At 36.9% G+C, this 23,427-nt stretch overlaps 2 protein-coding genes across 2 annotated transcripts in view; both read left to right on the top strand.

The window, feature by feature from the left end:
* Positions 1–23,427, top strand: part of LOC131036098 (ARM REPEAT PROTEIN INTERACTING WITH ABF2) — a 54,832-nt gene that overhangs the window by 5,031 nt on the left and 26,374 nt on the right. Inside the window, exons 2-5 of the mRNA XM_057967910.2 lie at positions 14,206–14,360; positions 14,867–15,039; positions 15,141–15,261; positions 15,427–15,501. Of these exons, the coding sequence (XP_057823893.1) occupies positions 14,206–14,360; positions 14,867–15,039; positions 15,141–15,261; positions 15,427–15,501 (524 nt within the window). The remainder of the gene's footprint in view (positions 1–14,205; positions 14,361–14,866; positions 15,040–15,140; positions 15,262–15,426; positions 15,502–23,427) is intronic.
* On the top strand, positions 18,471–20,314 carry LOC131036097 (uncharacterized). Its single transcript, XM_059219950.1, has 2 exons — positions 18,471–19,638; positions 19,769–20,314. The coding sequence occupies exons 1-2, from the start codon at positions 19,429–19,431 to the stop codon at positions 20,135–20,137; spliced, it is 579 nt and encodes a 192-aa protein (XP_059075933.1). The 5' UTR covers positions 18,471–19,428; the 3' UTR covers positions 20,138–20,314.

Below are 23,427 nucleotides of genomic sequence, written 5' to 3'. Positions count from 1 at the left end.
TGTGTGTGGTTTTGACGCTCGTTCGTAGCCTTTTTTCGCGGATCTGAGCTGTGTTTTTGCCTACGATTGCTATGTTTTCGTACTCGCAATTTGCCGTGGTCGTGACGTATTCTAGGTCATGATTTTTTTGGATTTTCGTGATGATGGCGCCGTGGTTAGGGTTTGTGTTCGTGGGCAGTTTTTTTTGCTGTGTTTGTTGTTTGCAGAAGGGTTTTTGGTGATTCTTCTGCAGCATAGGGTCTTTACGAATTTTTCGTACTTTTTCTGTGGCTAGGATTTTTTGCAAAATCATTCATAAAATATCCTAATTTTTGGGTTTTTTGAAACCTCTTTTGGGTATTTGTCAGAAATTTTATGGGTGCTCATAAATCCGTACATTGGGATCCGTGCCAAAAATTCTTCATTCCACCTTGAAATCAGTGCTAGTTTTCTGCCTCCGTTTTCTTGCACGCGTTGTGTTTATGTGATTTCATGTGTTGATACCTCTTGCCTCTATTCGTGTCATCATTCGGTCAACTATTTGTGACCTTCATTTTTCAGTGATGGCATCTCAGATGAATATTTTACTCGAGGGAGGTTAGAAATTCAACGACAAAAATTACAGTACCTGGAAACAACAGATGCTCACAATTGAGTATCGCGTTATTGATCAGTTGGTTCTCGGAAAAGTTTCCCATCCTTCTTCAACCAGTCCTGATCAGACCAAGTTGGATGAGCAAAATCGTGAAGTTGTCATGCTCATCAAGCTCTCAGTGACCGATGATCAACTTCCTCAGATTCCTTTCGGCAAAATAACTATCGATATATGGGAGCATCTCAAGACGTTGCATGAGACGTCTGATAAAAGCAGAGCCTTCTTTTTGAAAAATATGCTCTTCTCTATTGTCATGGATGAGAGAAAATCCCTTCAGGATCACCTCAATCGGATCAAGGAAATCCGTGAGTAGTTGGAAGCCATCAGTTGAAAAATGGAGGAGGACATGGTTGTCATAACCTTGAAAAGTTTGCCCAAGTCCAACGAGCATTTTGTCGAAACACTTAACATCACCTCAACCAGTGTTGATTTGAAGTTCATTGATCTCTGCACTAAACTTCTGCAACAGGATTGGTGGAAGCAGCAGTTCGACAGTAGTACCAGCTCATCCTCTACAGAACAATCATTTGCAGCCAAATTCTTTCAGAAGGATAAAGGCAAATCACATTCTTCTTAGTCTTCTCAGTAGAAACCTTTTGCTCCGTCATGAGAAGGCTCGAAGAAGAAGAGTGTTCAGTGCAATTATTGCCATAAGTTTGGTCATATGTGCTGTAAATGCTTGGCTGCACAAGCTAAGCAAAGTGGTTTGCAGCCTAAAGCAAATGTAGCGGAGCACATTGAACAGAATGAGTCTGCCTTTTACGCCTTCATGGCTAAAAGACCTGCAGACCATGTCAAATCCTCTGCTTGGTATATAGATTTAGGTGCTTCACGCCACTTCACTCATCATCGGGATTGGTTCATTGATTTTCAGCTTTACTCAGATTCAGCTATTTTTGGAGGAGGGGAAGAGTACATCGTTGTCGCAAAGGGCAATGTGCAGTTTCAGTCTGGAGGGAGGAAATTGATTTTCCTCAACGTGTACTATGTTCCAGGAATGGAACTCAACCTTCTCTCAGTCAGTCAAATTTTGAAACATTCTCCTCGGCTCGACGTGACCTTCAGTTCATATCAGTGCAATATCATTGATCGGGAGACTCAGACAACTGTTGTTGTGGGTCTTGAGGATCATGGTCTTTTTAGACTAGTACACTTTGACATCAGTGGTATGGGCACTTAAATGTGCACTATCTTTATTAGCTTGTTCGGGAAGATCTTGTCATTGGATTGCTACAAATTCAGACCCAGAACCTCGGAGTTTGCGGAGCATGTTAGGTTGGGAAGCAACTTCGGACTTCATTTTCGGATGGCGACCCTTGGAGTACCTCTAAGGTACTACAACTGGTCCACGTTGATATTTGTGGACCTGTGGCTACTCCTTCTGTTATTGGGTCCAGGTATTTTCTACTTTTTGTTGACGATTTTAGTAGAAAAATGTGGGTGTATTTTTTTCATCAGAAATCAGAGGTGTTTGCTATGTTTCAAAAGTTCAAAGCATTAGTTGAAAAAGAGTGTGGCCAACATATTGTTACTCTTCGGTTTGATAATGGGGGCGAATTCTGTTCTTTTGCTTTCTCCCATTTCTGTGAACAACATGGCATCAAGCGCCAACTCACTACACCTTACACCCCTCAGCAAAATGGTGTCGTCGAGCAGAGAAACTGCATGATTACCGAAATGGCCCGGTCTATGCTTGAACACAAGAGTATTTTGAAGAAATTTTGGGCTGAAGCAATTAACACTGCAGTTTGTCTTCTAAATCGGTCTCCTACTGTGGTTGTGAAGAAGAAGACTCTAAAAGAGGCTTAGTCAGACTGCAAGCCTAGAATCCATCACCTCAAAGTTTTTGGCTCCATTGCTTTTGTTTGGATCCTTGATGCTAAGCGCACCAAGTTGGATGCCAAGAGCCAAAAAATCATGCTCATCAGCTATAGTGATAATCACAAAGCCTACCGATTGGTTGACATTGAGACAGGTTGCCTCATCTTTAGTCGTGATGTGGTTTTTGATGAGCAACGGGGGCTAGTTCAGCTCTCTCCTCCAGTTGTGTATTATGAGGATCAGCCTTTGAAGGCTTCAGACTTGGGTGTCCGTCTTCCATTAGGTCCTCGTGATGGGAGGGCTCCAGTTGTTCCAATTCCTGCAACTACATCAGTTCCTTCTCCTGCAGAATCACCTAGACATGCAGTTGCACCACCTAACTTACCTTAGGATTCCTCCGATCTTTTGTTTGATGAACTTCATCTTGTTGCACCTCCTGCATTTGATGTTGGCACTTCTACTCTCCAGCCTAAATGGTGGGCTAAGACAATTGTTGATCTTCATGATGATAAGCTCATCGAGGGTAGAACTGCTTGGAAGACGAGCAAACATCTCGACTATGTCAATTTTTCTCTCATGGGCAACATTCACAGTGTGTATGAACCTCAATCATACACAGAGGCGAAAGGTATACCTGAGTGGGAACAAGCTATGGCAACTGAGCACTAGAGCTTGTTGAAAAATATCACTGGTTCTGTCAAATCTTCCTCCAGAGAAGAAACCCATTGGATGCAAATGGGTTTATAAGGTCAAATACAAGGCTGATGGTACTTTGGATAAGTACAAGGCTTGTCTCGTTGCCAAAGGCTTCTCTCAGTGTGAAGGAATTGATTATGAGGAGAACTTTGCTCAGACAGCAAAGATGATTACCATCAAATTAGTCCTAGCCATGGGAGCTCAGTGTGGTTGGAAGGTCCTTCAAATGGACGTCAAGAGTGCCTTCTTGAATGGTGAGTTATAGGAAGAGGTCTACATGACGCAACCTCCTGGATTCAAGGTTACCGGAAAAGAACACCAGGTACTCAAACCGGTGAAAGCACTCTATGGCCTGAAACAGGCTCCTCGGGCACGATACATGAAGATTGATAAGTACTTCACAGATCAGGGTTTTTCTAGAGGAGTCCTTTTGAATTAAATCTGTATGTCAAGATTACTGGCCGTGATATCATCATTTTGGTTATCTATGTTGACGATTTGATCATCACTGGCAGTTTAGCATCTTTGATTTAGGGAATCAAGCAGAATTTAAGCCGGTCTTTTGACATTACCGATCTTGGGCTTCTACACTATTGCCTAGGTGTTGAGGTTTGGTAGGAGTCTCATGGCATCTTCATCTCTCAGTCCAAATATGCTAGGGCTCTGTTAGACAAGTTTCGAATGTAGGACTGTAAACCTGCATCTACACCTGTGGAGAAAGGCTTGAAGTTGTTAGCCAAATCCGGTTCTCCAGTTGAGAATGAATCCGATTTCAAGCAACTAGTGGGCAGTTTAATATATCTCACTTCCACTAGACCTGATCTGAGCTATGCAATGAGTTAATATCCCGCTTCATGACAACTCCTACATCAGAACATTGGGCTGCAATGAGGCGGATCTTGCGCTATGTCAAGGGCACTTCAGACTTTGGTATCCTTTATGGACGGACTAAAGATCCCAGACTCATTGGTTATACAGATTCAGATTGGGCAGGCTCTGTTGATGACAAAAAGTCCACATCCGGGTATGTCTTTAGTTTGGGCACCGGTGCTATCACTTGGACCAGTAAGAAGCAACATGCAATAGCTCTTTCCTCGTCGAAAGCTGAATATCGAGGAACAGTCAAAGCAACTTGTGAGCCAGTTTGGCTTCAATGGATGCCTCAGACATCCAGTTGTCTCAAGTCAAACAACAAAGATGAGCACCATCAGATTAGTCCTAGCCATGGGAGCTCAGTGTGGTTGGAAGGTCCATCAAATGGACATCAAGAGTGCCTTCTTGAATGGTGAGTTATAGGAAGAGGTCTACATGACGCAACCTCCTGGATTCAAGGTTGTCGGAAAAGAACACCAAGTAGTCAAACCGGTGAAAGCACTCTATGGCCTGAAACAGGCTCCTCAGGCACGATACATGAAGATTGATAAGTACTTCACAGATCAAGGTTTTTCTAGAGGAGTCCTTTTGAGTTAAATCTGTATGTCAAGATTACTGGCCGTGATATCATCATTCTGGTTATCTATGTTGATGATTTGATCATCACTGGCAGTTTAGCATCTTTGATTTAGGGAATCAAGCAGAATTTATGTCAGTCTTTTGACATTACCGATCTTGGGCTTCTGCACTATTGCCTAGGTGTTGAGGTTTGGCAATAGTCTCATGGCATCTTCATCTCTCAGTCCAAATATGCTAGGGCTCTGCTAGACAAGTTTCAAATGCAGGACTATAAACCTGCATCTACACCTATGGAGAGAGGCCTGAAGTTGTTAGCCAAATCCGGTTCTCCAATTGAGAATGAATTCGATTTCAGGCAACCAGTGGGCAGTTTAATATATCTCACTTCCACTAGACTTGATTTGAGCTAAGCAGTGAGTTAATATCCCGCTTCATGACAACTCCTACATCAGAACATTGGGCTGCAACGAGGCGGATCCTGCGCTATGTCAAGGGCACTTCAGACTTTGGTATCCTTTATGGACGGACCAAAGATCCCAGACTCATTGGTTATACAGATTCAGATTGGGCATGCTCTATTGATGACAAAAAGTCCACATCCGAGTATGTCTTTAGTTTGGGCACCGGTGCTATCACTTGGACCAGTAAGAAGCAACATGCAAATGCCTCTTTGTGTTTGCTCCAACTGTCTCAAGTCGGTCCTACACCCCTCTTCTGTGACAATCAAGGGGTGCTGAAACTTGCTAAAATCCAGTCTTCCATGAGCAGACCAAGCATGTTGAGCTTCATTGTCACTTCATCCACAAGCTGGTTGAAGATGGATCCATTAGATTTGCAGTATGTTCCTATGGAGGACCAAATTGCAGATGACTTGTTGTGAAGGAGACCCATGCCCCCACTAATAAACACTCACGTGTGAATGTGTGATTATGTTTGTGCACTACACGTGTGTGGGCACATATGATAAAACATTTCAGTGGTCAGCTCGTGATGTGGGAGAAAAAAGCCCCTCAAAAATTGTGTTTCCAGGTTGAAATGCTCAGAACTCAGTTTTGAATTGCCATGTCATCATTGGAATCGGCTAGATTTGATATGTAAGCCTAAAAAACGAGTATTACAAGACTTGGACTTACCTCGGACTTGGCAAGCTGATTTTTGACTTGGACTCGAACTTGGCCAGACTCAGCAAATACTCGACCAAGGCTTGACGAATTGGAAAACCCAAAAAATTCAAAGATTTTTAAGGATTTAAAACTTGTTTTATGCATCCTTTAATAAATAAACCTTAAAGACACAATAATCTCATCAAATAGAAGCTACTTTGAACACATTCACAAGTTTACATTGATCACATAAGTATAAATGCAAATTTTAGGATTGAGTTGAAGGAAATAAGTTAAACTAAATAACACATTAGAAATATAAATAGTGTCAAATGTCTACAAAATTCATTGAATATGAAATCCATGGCATCAAAAGTTCAAAACATATATCAAAATAAAAGCTAGAGCCTAGAAGTCTAAGGCTCAGAGGAAACAATACAAATGACCACTCGACCTCGCAACGCTCCTACATGTGCGTGAATGCAAGCTAGTAACGTGCACAAACAATCGGCAATCATTATCTCCTCTTCAATCGATCTGCTGGTCTGCTCTTCAATGCCTCAATATTTTTGCTCAAATGCCTCTTTGTGTTTGCAAACAATAAAAATGAGCTTTTAGGGTAGGGAGGCAAATATAATGACCTTTTGGTCAAGTGAAAACACTTAGTTTTTAATTTTTTTTTTGCTTTTTTTGTGTTTCTGTGTTGCAGAGTCTTACCCTTGAGACTGACTTGTCGAGTCGGAGCAAACTTGGCCAGACTCGGTCGAGTCCGAGTCCAGAACCTCTTGGACTCTGTAGAGCTGACCCAGCTCTGGACTCGCAAGGATCCTATTTGGGGATGTTTCGTACCTGGAATTGGCCTGTATATGAACCGATTCTCTAACTTAGATTAACCTGTGTTTATGGAAAAGGGCAAGGATATTATGTATTCATTGTAACAAGAATATTATAGAGTCCAATAGGTTGCTGAACAGTGAATTTGCTTGTCCTGTGATCATGGATGAAATAAACAAAATTATGAATACTAGAACCAAAATCAATGACATTATAAACCTACTTTGACACTTGCTGTGAGGATATAGTACTTTGCAGGATTGAAGTTCATTTCAGCAAATGACATAAAAATTATATAGCAAATGGAGCAGATGGTCTAGCAGAGTTTGAACTGTGGCCTCACTCCTTCCTGATTTTTACCACTGTATTCTCCCCAACACTAGCAAGAAACCAAGAGTGCTGAGCATGACCTTTTTCTTCAGTGAATGGATTAGTAACTGGATGAAGATGAGGGTTGTGAAAAGTTTCTGTAGTGTGAGGTCTATGATAACAAATGCTGTAATCACTGTAGAAATTTTCACCTCAGGGTCTGCAACATCAATACAAATAATTTCAAGTTCACCAGCAGGTTTTAAAGGCTGCAGATCCTACATGGAATCCTCATCATTAACTGCATCCTCGGACATTAAGGCTTTTATCTGCTCCTGTTTTATAAGTACATTATCCCTGAACTCATTCAATTTATTCTTTAGATGATAATTGGAAGGTCTACTTATGCCTGATACTTGGTAGTTCCTCCACTTTCCCAATCTACTCCTATCCTGATTCAATAGAGTTAGCAAGTTAGCTAAAATTCTTGAAAGCTATACTGGCTTCTTTATGATTCTAGCAAATGCAATTCTTGTTGAACATTTGAAGTATGTGATGATTGTCAAAGTTCACTTGCTTCAACTTCCAACACTTGCTTCAACTTCCAACATATGATCTCAGAATCAATTTCTGTGATTGACTTTGAGATTTGATGAGAAACAGCTGATGCTAATCCTTGCCACATAGCAAGTGCCCCACAAATGTTGTTAGTGGCAACACATGCATCAACAAAAGTAATATATTGAATTTTCAAAGCAATTTGAACATATACCTATAGCACATGCAGTCCCAGGATTTCTGCCAGAAGCATCAACAACTTTCATGTTTTCAATCAGGAAGGAACAAGGGGAATTCACAGTATAAGTTTATACTTATTAGGCTTATAATATTTCGTTCTGCCTTTTCTGAATTGACACTTTAAACTCTTTGCAGTGTCAAAACAAATCTACCTCCTCTAAGATTCGAGCCTTTGTAGGTGATTTAAACCTTTTACATGTTCCAGTTAGCTGTTATTTAAGTTGCTGAATTGGAATTGGAATCGGAATCAGGCATGTGGATACAGTATGCAGGTACAACAATTTTTTTTTTTGGGGGGACTTGGTATGTTTGGATACATCCATACAAAAAACATATAAAATCATAAATATATGTTAAAACTAAATATATATATATATAAATATATATGATGTATATGAAATACATTATAAATCGAAAATAAGTATATTTATATTTTATAGTAAAAATAAATTATAAATATACAAGTTTTTAATAATAATTTCATAAAATTTATATTATATTTAATTTATAATTTAACAAGTATTTAATAGTTTAAAGTTTAGAACTATTAATTGAGCCTTGGCAACATCGACATAATTGATTTCTAATTCTCGGGCATAGCAAGAGTCCTTCAGCCTGTCGGCGCTTTGACCATCCCTGATCTGCATAAACTCCGATCAAGGCAATCTATAGATCATAGAACGTCTAGGTTCGCTCGTCCTTCTTCTCGTCCTTCTGCCGGCATTGCTGATTCATGAAATGCCATGCCAGTTAAAATAGTATCTTTTGATTTATAGTTTTCATCTACAAAAGAAGAGATTAGAATGAGGTTATGTTTAGGGTTTATTTATTTTTGGGAGTTAAAAGTATCATTTAGGGTTTTTTTGAAGGCTTGAAGTTCAGGGATATGTAGGGACAAAATTTCTGAAACTGGATGGATTCTGTGCCGATTCTACACAGATTCTGATTCGGGGATGTTTCCTACCCGGAATTGGCATGTTTTTCCAGTGATTTGGTAATTTTATTATTTTTCTATTATATTCACTAGGCTCAAAGTATTAGAGTTCTTTATTTTTTGAAATAACTGCATTGTTAAATGGTATTTATCTCCAGTGCAATAGGAGACTTTGTGCAGGGCAGTTGAACCCTTTTGCATTATTAAGGTGAACTCTCATTTTGTTTATTATACATAGCATCTTAAGTATTTTTCTTCTTTTTCATTTCATGAATTAGTGTTCTAAGCCCTCTGTTTTGCTAAAAGAAATTTAGTTCTTGCAAGACTTTGGTTCTCACACATGGATTCTATCAGTTGCCACTGCAGAGTACTGCTATGTGTTACATGTTTTATACGTTTACTAGGCTCAAAGTATTAGAGTTCTTTATTTTTTAAAATAACTGCATTGTTAAATGGTATTTACCTCCAGTGTAATAGGAGACTTTGTGCAGGGCAGTTGAACCCTTTTGCATTTTTAAGGTGAACTCTCATTTTGTTTAATATACATAGAATCTTAAGTATTTTTCTTCTTTTTCATTTAATGAAATAGTGTTTTAACTTTTAAGCCCTCTGTTTTACTAAAAGAATTTTAGTTCTTGCAAGACTTTGGCTCTTACACATGGATTCTATCAGTTGCTACTGCAGAATACTGCTATGTGTTACATGTTTTATACGTTTACTTGTTTATTTATTTGCATATAATATGCCAATAATATAAAGGTTTCGTTCTTTTCCTTTTTGAAGTAGTGCTTCAAACACTGTGCATTGGTAACAGGAATTTAGCTTGAACAAGACTTTAGATTTCACTCATGGGATATGAACCTTTTCCACTGCAGAGAAAGCTATTATTTGTTTAGAATAATATTCCTTTTCTTTTCTTTTAGATAATCCCATAAATTTTGTTTTGCAGAAGGAAATTTTATCTCTTTGAATATTTTTTCTGTTCTCACATAGGACTTGAACCTTTATCACGACAGAGGAAGCTGCTTTTTTTTGGAGAAACTTTGCCAATACATTTTCCCCCATAATTTAAGAAATAGTTATATTGTAAAAAACAAATTTCCCTTTTGACATTTTGCACATGAGATTTGAACTTTTCCCATGCCACAAAAGCTATTGTCTGTTTATTTATTTCAAATATGCCTAGAATAGTGATTTTTAGAAATAATGCGATGGAAATTCTCCATTGTTGGAATAAATTTAAGTTTCCCGAGATTTGAGCATTTCTGCATGAAATTTGAACTTTTGTGTCCACAGAGAAATCTGCTTATGCTTGCCACTAGAAATTTATCTTCCACCAGAGTGATGTTTCACATAAGATTTAAGAGCCTATGCCACTATAGAGAAGCTGTTATGTTTTTATTTAGTTATTTACCATAAATAGTAACAGCCTAACTATCAAGTGTTTAATTTGTTTTTGAGATAGTGCTTTGAATTCTCTTCTCTGTCAAAACAAATATTGCTTCCTGCAAGATTTGAGACTTCATGTATGAGATTTGAACCTTTATGATGGTGAAGAAAGCTATTTGGTTTATTATTTAATTAATTTGCTTCTTGTAACTTTTATGTTAACATAATATTTGAGGATGAAGTTTTCGTATTTTTTGAAAACTGCACTTTAAGTTCTCTTTATTGTCCAGAACTTTAACAGTTTAACTTCTTCAATGTTTGAACCATCAGGCATGCGGATTGAAGCATGCCCACATTGATAAGGTTGTGTCCCCTTTCGACAATTTTAGAATATAAAATTTTCCATTTTTTTTTCCTGAAATAATGTTACTCCGCCTTGTCAAAAGAATCTGATTTCATTGGTGTAGAGTTTTCACATGTGAGATTGAACTTCCAAAGTATAGAGAGTAATTTTTTTTTATATTTTCTTGAACTCTTAGCATTTATTGAACAATAAAATAAGGTGTAGTAGTTCTTTAAATGTAAAGGCAAGCAAATATACTCCTAGTGATAATAGAAAAATATAATATGAAATCAAAAGCATAGAATACATTAAACCATAAACAAATTTTGCTCTGAAGACCACACCAGCACGGTGAATAATAAAAGATTTAAATTGGGATATTTGTAAGGGTGGAATAATCTTAAGCCTAGAGGTATGAGTCTCTCAACAGGCAGATTAGTATAAAAATTATCCGGTGAGACATAACTGAATGTAAGGTCCCAGTCTTGTCAACATTCAGGGGAAATACAAAAGATCAAGAAAAAAAACTTATGGAGTAAAAGTTGCGTGGAAGCAAAGCCCCCTCGAACCCCCCAGCAAGGCAGGCCAAAATCCTATTCCCACATAAGTATTAGAATAATGTTTTGTTTCTTTAATGGTCATTTAGTTGTCGTAGTTTGGGAAAGTTTCGTTTTCTGCATTCTGTTAATGATTGTTTCTTTTAGAAACATCATCTCTGGTAAATTCTTTATATAGAGCTTTCGTCTCTATTGTTTATTATAACATCGATTTACCATAACATGGTATCAAAGCGGGTTGATGGGGGTTTTCAGAATTTACAAACTTTTTAAAATAAAATTTTGCCACCTCTTGCTTCTTGATGATTTTTAAAAAAAAAATTCGTTGGGTCTTGTTTTCTGAAATTTGAGGGTTTTTCAGCCTGTTTTTTATCTCTAAAGATTTTCGTGAGTTTTAACTTTTATTCTACAATTTGTTCAAGGGCTTTTGTTTGAGGGTTTGTGTATTTATTTGCCCGTGTTGGGTGCCTGCAGTGTTTCCGCGATTGGTTGCAGTGTTTTTCCTTTCCTCGCGAAAGTTTTTTTTTGGGGCACATTTTGCATTTTTTCGGCGGATTTTTAACGACCTTCCATGGTTTTCTTGCGGCGACTGTGTCGTTTTTCTTAGGGGCTGTGATTTCCTGCAACTTGAGATATTTTTTATGACCGTGGGGCTTCTTTTGCGACTTGCATTTGTGTTTTTTTGTGGCAGCTCGTGTGCTGATTTTTGCTTGTGTTTTGTTCTTTGTGACCTACGAATAAGGAGCGATAGGCGTGTTTTTTTTCTGGGCGTTTTTGTGTTCAACGCGTTTTTCTTAGCGGGCTCTCTACACCCCACGATCTATGGCTTCCGCGAAGGTTTTCAGTGACGGATTTCGATGTCTGGTTTTATACCATGCTTTGTGGGTTTCTGCACTTACTGTCGGCTAGGGTTTGCAGATATTTTTTGGTGATCGGGGTTTTTTATAATTATTTCCACAAAAATTATTTTGGTGTTTTTTAATTTTTGTCCCTTAAAATTTTTTTATTGGTGGGTTTATATTTTTTATCCTAAAAAAGTATCTGTGGGTTTTATAATTTTTATCCTAAAAAAATTATTTTGTTTTTATTATTTTTATCCTAAAATATTTATTCTGTTGGGTTTTATAATTTTAATCCTAAAAGAAATAATCTATTTGGTTAATAATTTTTTACCTTAAAAATTATTTTGTAAGGTTTAGAATTTTCTCGTAAAAAATTATTGTAAGGGTTTTTCAAATTGTTGCCTCAAAAATCGTGTTGGGTTTTGCCTGATTTTATCTTCAAAAATCATGGGTGTTCCTATTTTTTAATTTTTGTATGCTGATCCGTGTCTCGGAATTTGTGCCAGCTACTCACTGATGTTTTAATGTTTAGGTTTTGATCGATTTTTATCCTAAAAAATTGTGTCTTGTTTTGATTGGTTTTTCAACTCAAAAATCATGTTTGATTTCTTGCAGCTATTTTGGATCATGCCTTGAGTTTCTAGGGCAATGGTCTGCACAAGGGTATGTCGGTTCGGGTTTGTCGATTTTTCCTCAAAATTGTGGTTTTAGTTTGAGAAGCTGTTATCAGTGTCTCTGGCTATAGGGAGGGGCAGTTTTTTGTTTTCCCAACATCAGGTTGGAAGGTTTTTGGTTATCTTGATCATTAACATTCTGCAGATCTAGGGAGTGTCTCAGTAGCTGCAGAGTGTTCTGAAGAGAAGGGACAGACTTTTTTGTGTTTGTGATCAAAAGACCTGTAGATTGTCTTCTGTAGGGTTGTTAGGACGATGATCATTAAGGGAGGGTATTAGAATAATGTTTTGTTTCTTTAATGGTCTTTTAGTTGTCTTAGTTAGTGTAGGAAAGTTTCATTTTCTGCATTCTGTGAACGATTGTTTCTTTTAGTAACATCGACTCTTGTAAATTCTTTATATAGAGGTTTCGTCTCTATTGTTTATTATAACATTGATTTACCATAACAATAAGTAAGTCTGGAGTCATTTTGGGTGTCTGTAGTAGACCAAATCCCTAGGAATGCACTGGATTCAAATGTCTTTTTTCAAACATTATGCGTAGTAGAGGTGATGGCATCATTTCCTATGCCAAGCCCTTGAGCAAAATAACAATTGATTAGTTTAAAAACCAAGGAAGCAGACCTACTTGTTTAACTATTGAACTGTCTGGAATCTGGATTACCTTAGCTAGCTTCAAGAAGGATGCTACTTTAAACCAACCTAAGCAACTAAGGGAATCAAGAAATTTTCAGGGTAACCGCTGCAAGGAGTCTGTGGAAGAAACTGTGCTTCAGAAGAATAGAACCTTGTGTGTGGTTTTCTTGAAGTTAAACAAATTACCTTTTCAGAAAGACCTTTGTTTGTTTTTGAAAGCTTTGAGTGAGGAAAAAGCATATACTGATATGCATTTGTGTGTTTTTGAAAGCTTTGAGTGCTTAAAAAACCTTTTGAAGCAAAGTCAGTTCCCTTTAAGATGACAGATCTGTGGAGGTAGATCAGCCAGTGGACCGATGAGATCAATCATATTCTGAATGGATTGCAATTGATGAGGAGGAGACACTTCTTGATTAGGAAAAACTTATTATCTTGGGAGATACTGAATTTGATCGCGGGGCGATTGATCAAATTAGGAGAGGCTATGCCCCAGGAGCTTCATTATCTCAACTTGCAGGCTTCTAGTGTATTGTACTTCATAGCAGCAAGTGTCATTATATCACTCCAGTTTTTGTTACTTTGAATGTTGTATGTTAGATTGTAATACATTTTGAGGTTTGAACTTTGAAGTTGAACTATGTACTTTAGTGTCTAGTAATGGCAAATTGATGAAGAAAAATTTACTCAGAAATTCATGGTGTAAAGTGTAAACTCTCATTTCCCTCTCACTCTTTATATCTCAATGCGTTTAAATTGCCTTTGAATATAAAATACAGCGATTTTCCCTTTTTCTTCCTGCATGTTTTGATTCCCAATTATTTTCCTAGTTGAATGTCATTGTTTTGAAAAAATCTTTATTCTTTTGGTTTGCTGAGTTATTCCCAAGAATGATTTGTGCTACTATGGCTTAAACCACTTGATTATTTAGGTTGCCACTAATTGTACCAGTACATTTGATTTTTGCAGTTAGAGTACAGGGTTTTCCATCCTGGAGGTTGATAAAGCGGTTCTTTGATATTACAAATCCCATTTCTTTTTGCTGTACTAGAGAGTGATTCTAGATGTTACTATCATATTCTTTGCTTGTATTCTAAGTCAATAATGGGCATGAGCAAATTTTACTTATATGATTTTTTTAACCTATGCATTCTTTAAACATAGTCCCATGTTTGCTCTTTTGCAGAAGAGCATGTGGACCTTATAGTGGGAGAAGGTGCTATCCCAGCATTAGTTCAACACCTTCAAGCACCTCCAGTTGGTGAGGGGGAGGGGCCTATTGCATGTGAACATGAAGTCGAAAAGGAGGCTGCATTTGCATTGGGACTTCTTGCAGTGAAGGTAAGGTCTTTCTAGACATATGTTACAGTTAATGTCATGAATGTGTAGAAAATGCTGAAAGCACCCAAAATGCTTTAAATTTTTGGGTTATCTTTTCTTGCCTGTAACACTAAACAGGTAAAATAAAAGTAAAGAAGTGTACTTTCATTTTCATATATTTATTATTTGGTGGAGAAGATTTAACCATGCTTATGATATATTTTTCAGTGTCATAATGGAGAAAAAACTTTTTTAAACAAATATTTATTGTCTTTTTATAAGGAGATGTTTGGATGCCTATGTATTGGAATTTTTGACGATTGTAAACAGAGTCTATAGTTGAGTATTTGGTGAACATCTGTAAGCTGCAATTAATATTTCTTGTGCTCACTTTCAATTACCCTTGTATTTTGATTGGCCCTACTTTCCTTGTAGTTTAATAGCACATTAGAATTTAGTATGGCTTGTAACTATTAGTTTTCACTTGAATTTAGCTGAAAATCTCACATTGGTTTGCTTCTGAGCAGCCAGAGCATCAACGACTCATTGCAGATGCAGGTGCTCTTTCCGGTCTTGTTTCTTTACTAAAAAGGCATGGGAATGGCTCCAATAGTCGTATTTTGAATGGTGTCCTTCGCAGAGCTGCTGATGCTATCACAAATCTGGCACATGAAAATGGTGCTATCAAAACTCTTGTCAGGTTTGCATGATTGGAGTAGTTTATTGTTGATTTGGAGGTACAAATGCAGTGAGTATTTTTGTGTAGACATCTGAAAGGAATGAATCTGAATGTGCTCACAGAACGGAAGAAGGAATTCCTCCGCTTGTTGACTTGCTTGAGTCAACTGACACCAAGGTGCAGCGAGCAGCAGCAGGTGCTTTGCGAACTTTGGCATTTAAAAATGAACCAAACAAGAACCAGGTCAGAGTTTATGCTTTTGGAAACTCAAAAAAAACAAACATTTAATATGCTTCAGTTTATTGTGTGGTTTTGCTATGTCTAATCATGGTGGCAGTAGTGTGTTTCAATTGGCGTATCTGCTATAAAATCTTCATTTTTCTCAAGTTGGAGCAATGTTTGCATCAGATTGTAGAATGCAATGCACTTCCAACTCTTATTCTCATGCTGCGTTCTGAAGATGTCGGCATCCACTATGAAGCGGTAGGCTTTTTATTTTCACATATTTGCAATTGTCTTGTTTCCATTGCATTTCACATCGTTTAGCTATATTGCACATTATCTGGAGTGCACTGAGCTCATTTGTTTATAACTTTATAGTAACTGACAGGCCTTATGTCTGATTAGATAATATTCAAAGTATGGGTCCTGGGTTAATGCTAACTATATGGGAATGGGATACTAGTTAAATGTTGACATAATATGTTTGTAACTGTTGCGTTCATTTGTTTATAGTAAGTGTATTCCACATTATCTTGGAGTGCACTGAGCTCATTTGTTTATAGTAACTGATAGGCCATATGTCTGATAATGCTAACTGCATGCGAATGGGATAATAATTGAATGTTGATATCATTTGTTTGTAACTATTGATTACATTTGTTTATGGTTACTGAGAGAGCATACATGTGATCAAATAGGGTTAATACTAAGCAATTACTTATGGTATATTGGTTGATTGTTGACATCATTTGTAAGAACCTTAAAAGGTCCTCAACTGAGACAACTGACGTTTAATTGAACCTGTTGCGTTTCAAGTGTTTTCTTTGCCAATTTGTAGCAGCAAATATAATTTTGACAAACTTAAGCACAAAAAGCAACTATAGGGAAACGCTAGAAATCAATTCTAATTCAGTAATAAACTGATCAAATCCTTATTACATATATTCAACCTTTATTTACTCTCAATACATAAACAGATGATAAAAGATGGGAACTGAAAAATACCAGGAATTGTTGGAAACCCTTATTTCTTCCTTGCTGGTCATACACAGTCCATTATGACAGCATGCTATAACTCACTCCAGATTGACCCAAACAGCTGGCATGGTAGCTCAATGGGTGACTCTAGGCTAGGCGCACCTTCTCCTTATTTTATTTATTTTTTTGGATCCTTCCAACATGCAAATCGCAGCCCCTTAGGTGATTGGCGCTACTCCCCAGGCAGCCGTACAGCCATAAAAAATATCTCCTTTGGGTATCGTTGTTTCCTTGTTTGCTGCAGCAACAAAATACTGATAAATAACGGTGCCTCTCTGACTAATAAGCACAAACTTGGTCCCTGAATGAAACCAACTATAAGAGCAAGATCAACTGATATTTCACAGCCTCTAATGCTGTTGTACAAGAATCCCACGTTTTCCTGTACCGATACCTCTGATCACTGCAAAAGAATCTTCTGCTGAAACCCTTGGCCAAAACTCCTCTCAGAGCTCCAAACAAAAATATCAAAACTTAGCATAATGAAAAGAAGACCTAAAATCTTCTTTAATCTTCTCCATTTAGGGTTGGTGCGATTCCCAAGAAAGGTGCGATTTTGCCTTTAATGATGTTTTAACTTTTATTATTTATTTTTGACTCTTGAAGTGTCAAAAAATAAATCATCTTCCATTTAATATAAAACTGGCCCCATCTGATGAGAAATAGACCCTCACTTAAGTTATAACTTAAAGTGACTTTTAAAACATTAAAACATTAAAGTTCGCCATTTAATATTTAATTAAAAATAATTAAATATTAATATCTAAGTTGCAGGGTTCGCCCCTGGGAAGCCCTGGTACGGGTCCGGGTTCGACCGGGTCCGTGGTACGGGTCCGGTTCGACCCGGGTTCGACCAGCGTTCGTAAAACCCAGGGTGGGTTCGACCCGGGTCGAACCCAGTTGAACCCGAGGTCGAACCCAGTCGAACCCGGGCGGACCCAGTCGAACCCGCGTGGCTGGGCGGCCCAATAAGTTAAAAAACAAACCAAATTTTTTTTTTTTTTCAATTCCGCCTTTAAAAAAGCAAAAATTATAACCTAAAAAACACTTCTAAAACATCTTATTGACACATTTCACCTCATTTGTGTTGCAAACAAATTTTTTATGAGAGCAGGTTGAAGAGAGGTTGAACAAAATTTGGCTTCCAAGATCAAAGAGGAGGAGTTGAAGACCGATTTTAGAAGCTTCAACAAGTGTTGCAGCATCATTTCCATACATTTTCAAGCTTCCATTGGCAGCAAGAGGTAGGTTTTTAAACATTTTTTTCCAACTATTTTTGTTTCACAAATTGTCAAACATGAAACTTGAATTTTTTTTCATTATTTAGTTTTTGTTTTTGAATATGTTTATTTTATTTCTTGCCATAGGAACTAGAATGGCATCTACATCTTCCTCCATTGGCAATGAACAAGTAATTGCAAAACAAAGAAATGATCCAAATTCTCCCTTATGGAAATATGTGGACATTATAAAACAACTTCCGGGAGGTGGGGGATTCCGTTGGAAATGCCATGGATGTGATATTGAACGTAATAGTTCATATTATCGAGTGGTAGGCCATTTGTGTGGAATAAAAGGAAGAGGCATCAAAAAATGCCCTGGCAAAAATGGTAAACCTATACCAGATGAGATAGTGATGAAATATATTAGGGAGCATGAGGCAGCAGAAGAGAGGGAAGCCCGTAGATTGAACCAAACCGCATCAAAGAAAACAAGGGGAATGCAAGGCCCTTCTAATCCCAGTATTGTAGTAGAAGACCACCCCTTCTTTGCCACAAATGAACCTCAAAGTGAACCACCCTTGACACGTAAAAGAACAAAAGGGCCTTTAGAAACCGCATTCCAAAATGAGAGTAGAGACAATGCTGATCAAGATATAGTAAGGTGCATTTATGCAAATGGTTTGTCATTCAATGTTGTTCGCTCCCCATATTGGAAGCAAATGATAAAAAGTGTTAATGAGGCACCAAGAGGGTATAAGGGCCCCGGTTATGAGAAGGTACGTGGAACATTATTGGAGAAAGAGGTGAAGAGGGTTGAAGATGCATTGAAACCCATAAGGGATTCGTGGGTTGAGACAGGTGTAACAATTGTTTCAGATGGGTGGAAAGATGCTAAAAACCGTCCCTTGATCAATGTCATAGCGGTGTCCCCTAAAGGGGCAATGTTTTTGAGAGCTGTGGATAGTGAGGGCCAAATAAAAGATGGCGAATTTATTGCAGAAATTCTCATCTCTGCCATTGAGTCTGTGGGACCCCGCAATGTTGTCCAAGTCATAACGGACAATGCAAAAAATTGTAGAGCTGCTGGTTTGTTGGTTGAGCAACGCTATGATCACATCTTTTGGACACCTTGTGCGGTACATTCGCTCAATCTTATGCTACAAAGGATTGGGCAAAAAATAAAATGGATCAGAGATGTGTATGCAGAGGCTGAGGACATCCAGATGTTCATCACAAACCACCACATGTCTCAAGGGATTTTTAGAACCTATTCGAATTTGGAGCTATTGAAGGTAAGTGAAATAGTAATTTAATTTTACATTTTCTGATTTTTTTGAATTTTCAATGTTAATAATATCATTGTGTAAGCTATATTGTGTATTCTTCTTTAAAGTTTGGCTTTATTTTTTAATAATTTGGCATTAATTTGTGTTATAGGTTGCTGAGACCCGTTTTGCATCAAACACAATCGTCTTAAGACGACTTGTGAAAGTTAGAGTGGCACTATGCAATATGGTGATCAGCACCAATTGGACTGTATGGAAGCAAAGTAGCACTGAGAGGGCAGGAAAAATTAGGGATAGAATATTGGATGAGAAATGGTGGGATCTTGTTACATATCTCCTAAGTATCACTGAGCCCATCATGAGCATGATTCGCTATACAGACATGGATAGGCCTTGCATAGGTGAGATTTATGATGGCATTGATTCAATGCTTGAAAAAATAAAGTTCACTATAAATGAAAAAGAGAATGATCCTCAGGAGAAATTCTTCAAAGAACTGGAATTAATTATTGTAGAGAGGTGGAATAAGATGACCACTCCTTTGCACCTTCTTGCCTATGCCTTGACACCTAAGTACTATAGCAATCAGTTTCTTGATAAACTAGGAAGGATTCCACCATGGAGAGATCTAGAAGTATCTGATGGGTATAAGGCAGCATTTCTTAGACTATATCCCGATGATGATTTTGCGAGATGTTGTTACAAATGAGTTCATAGAATTCGCAAATGGGAATGGTCTAAGTGTTGATGCACTTCGTCATAGATCCAAGAAAGATGCTCATAGCTGGTGGTACTTCCATGGCACATGCTTCCAACACCTACAACCCCTCGCTATAAAAGTTTTATCACAAGTAAGTTTAATTAATTAAAATTTTTAATTTACAAGTTTTAGTTTATTTATAGTTTACTTTGTCTTCATAGGTTGCTAGTAATTTTATTTTTATTAATGTATAACTTTAATTGTTTACTTTGTCTTCATAGGTTGCTAGTTCATCTGCTTCAGAAAGAAATTGGAGCACATACTCTTTCATCCACTCAGTAAAGCGCAATAGGCTGCTATCAAAAAGAGCGGAGAATTTAGTATATGTGCATTCCAACCTACGTCTTCTTTCACACAAACAACATGACTACACACAAGGGGAAACAAAGATGTGGGATATAGAGCCAGAGCATACTGATTTGGATGCTCCTGGTTCTCAGCTTCTTGCATTGACACTTGATGACTCGGAAATTGAGCCAACTTATAGTGCAAGTGCAAGTGGCATTGGCTTATGTAATGTCAATGTCAATGAGGATGAGGAGGAGGAGGAGGAGGAGGATGAAGAATTAGATGATCCATTTGATGATTAAACTTTTAAGTTTATATTTTTGAAAGTTGAAACAATGATACTTGAATATTTTGTCATTTTGATATTAAACTTGATGTATATGATGCTATTATCAATTATGGTATGATCATGATGCTATGATTACAAGTTTATGTTTGTTTTGTTGTTCATATGATGCTATGTGACATGCATATTTTAATTCATGCTTATAGGCTTTGATATATATATATATAATATATATATATATATATATATATATATATATAAATTTACATGTTTTTGTACTAACGAACCCAAACGAACCCAAACCCCTTTTCAAAATTTTGCCGTACCGGCGTACCGGGTTCTTCGAACCCGAACCGGAACCCGAACCCGAACCGGCAACTTAGATTAATATCTCTCTAAGCATTCATCAGAAATGCCTGCCGTTTGAACTGGAGACTGCCAAACCATAATCTGTCCTTGCCCAACCTACTGGCTATAAATAGCAGGACTGCTAAAAATAGAAAGTATCTCAAACAAAGTCTTGGAGAGACCTCAAACGAAGACCAGACTTGGAGTGCTTGCTCTGAAGGTGGTGAATCAAACTCTGGAGGACCCTCTACCCAACCTCATCAGCCTACGAGGGTCAGTGATAGGCTAATCTACTCAGCTGACAGATGTCAACTAGAAGGGGACATCACATCATTTGTATGATGTATCTATATAAGAAAGTGAAAATAAATTTTGAGCCTCAAAATAATTATCAAAGTATCTATGTGCAATATCCAACATTATGCAGGACAAATATTAATCTAGAAATAGAAGCACGGTTTAAATGAGTAGATATTAAATCTGCTAAGAATGCACAGGAGAAAGATAATAAGGAAACAACATCAATGGTCAAGATTACAAGTGAGTTGTCTTGCAAAAATTGTTATGTTTGCACTCTTCATCAGCATGAATAAAATATATGTTCAATGACAAGTGCACATGCTAGGTTGATAAGTCCCAGCACATGCAAAAAACAAAGAGCCAAAAAGACATTCCCTCAGGGTCCTAAAAATTAGGCCTTAAAATTTGCCAATGTATAACTAAAATTTTCTGACCTGTATATGTAAAAATCTGATAAATGAACAGATGGCATCATATGATCAGCATTTCAAATTTCAGGCCAACGTCACGATCAGATACAGCAGTGCACAAATTCTGCACAACTTTTCCCTAAGCAGTGTCAACAGATTATGATGGCTCTGTGCATGGTAAGTCCAAGGAAAGACAGGTGGAGAATGTGCATGGTGCAATATTGTGAAACTTTGAATTAGAAATTGTCAAGATCGAAAAAGGTTTCGGACAGTTTATCTTAGAACTATTTTCTTTTGGCTGGTTTTTAACATCTCAGAAATGTTTATATTTTGTAGACACAGAAACAGTATGTGGGAAAAGCTAAAAGGAATGTGTAGAGTTTGCAATGGGAAAGTGGTTGCAGTCATATAACAGTGAAAATTTCGTAATGTGTCTGGAAAAGTTACAATCAAGAGTGGTTCTGTGTGACAGCAGGATAGGATGGGAGGAGAAAGGGGAGATCAAATGGTAAAATCCAGTCTGTTGAGCCTTAAGATACGATCACAACAAAAGTGTGGCTTTGTGACTGTTGAGGGCAGGCCTGTATGTGAATCGGGTAGGGAGTGGTATAACTTGCTCAGAGTGCACAGAAGAAACTAAGAATGGATATATATTAGAAATGGCAAGAACACATGAGAGATTTGTTGCAATTACTGTTATGTTTACACTCTTGATATATGCAGAATAATTGGATGTACATTGACAAGGTTGTGTGGTCACTGGATAAGGTTACACAGGAGAAAAAATAAAAAGTTAAAACTGTTAGCTGCTAACTAATTATAGAAGTTTTTATAAGAGTGAATCTTATTACAGTGAGAGGTGTTCTACAGTGGCAGCTAGGGGTAGAGTAATGGCGCGTGTTAAATATTTTTTTTACATTTCATGTTAAATTTGACAGCCTCTTGGGTGTCAAGGCATTTAATATAATAATAAACACAATATTTAATAATAAATATAAATGTAAATATATTAAATACAAATGAAATAATCTTTTATTTTTGGCATTATTAGACAAAAAATAAAAATAAAAACTTTAATAATATGTTTGAACCATCATTAGTATAAAAAAGAAGGTAAATAAATAAATTAAAGTTGCTATGAGTTGATAAAAAAAATAAATGAAAGAATATAAAGTGTTTAAAAAAAGTAGGAAAAAGTTTCAGGTTGCCATGAGTAAAAACTAAAACGATGGTAGACTTAAATTAATTCTATTTAAAAAAAAATTTAAATAGAATAATATGTTAGGGTTTAAATTGAAATATGTTCTTTGTTAATGATTTTAAAGTGTACTACAAAAATGTCTTAAAAGATAAATAAATTCCAAATTAAAATACAATATTTTAATAAACCTCTTATTTAAAAAATAGCTTAACAGATGAAGTAAATAATTTTTGTTTTCTTTTAATTTTTTCAAAATTATGGATAAAAGATATCTTAAACACATTTATTAAAAAATATCTTGTCCTCTCATTCTACTGGGTTGTATCCCACTTATAGTTTTGTTGTATCTTTTCCTCTGATTTATCATTTGTATCCTCAACAAGAGTAGGGCAAAGGAGAGAACTAGTAGTTCCTTGGTCTTGTTTCCCATAATACCCCATGAGAAGGTTAGGACCAAAATCAAAGTATGGTGCTTTATTTTTAGTCTCAGAGCTATCCTCAATAACCTGCAACAATTCCCCATCCCTTTGTAGGTTGACCTCTTCATCATATGATAGGTCAGGATTTGCATGACACAGGTGACAAGAATCATTTGAACGATCACTGTGTTGCAATTTCAGAAGACAAAGTAATGTCATGAAAAATCAATTGAATTTTCTGTTAATGTAAGATGTTTTGAGTATGAAATATGTTTTTTCTATCATAATTGATAATAATCTTTGCATTTCTGACACGTTTTTCAACATGGAGCAGCTTGGCACAAAATGATAGGAATTTAGATTTTAGTACCCCTTAAAAAACTATCCAGGTTTGCTTGATTTTATTTCTTATTTCTTGAGTTTCCAGGATTTGCTCAACACACAGGTGACAGGAATCATTTGAATAATCAAATCACCGAGTTGCAATTTCAAAATGAAATGTAATGTCATGAAAAGTCAACAAGAAGTATAACATCATAGTAGCATTCCATTTAGTCAGTATTGATTCTGCAAACTTAAAGTATAAATTTAATCCAATTACTTGGAATTAGAAAAGAAAAAAATAGGA

Source organism: Cryptomeria japonica, chromosome 4 (genome assembly GCF_030272615.1).
Source record: "Cryptomeria japonica chromosome 4, Sugi_1.0, whole genome shotgun sequence".
NCBI lineage: Eukaryota > Viridiplantae > Streptophyta > Pinopsida > Cupressales > Cupressaceae > Cryptomeria > Cryptomeria japonica.
The sequence above is the reverse complement of the archived record's forward strand: the minus strand, read 5'-3'. Positions and strand labels throughout refer to the sequence as shown.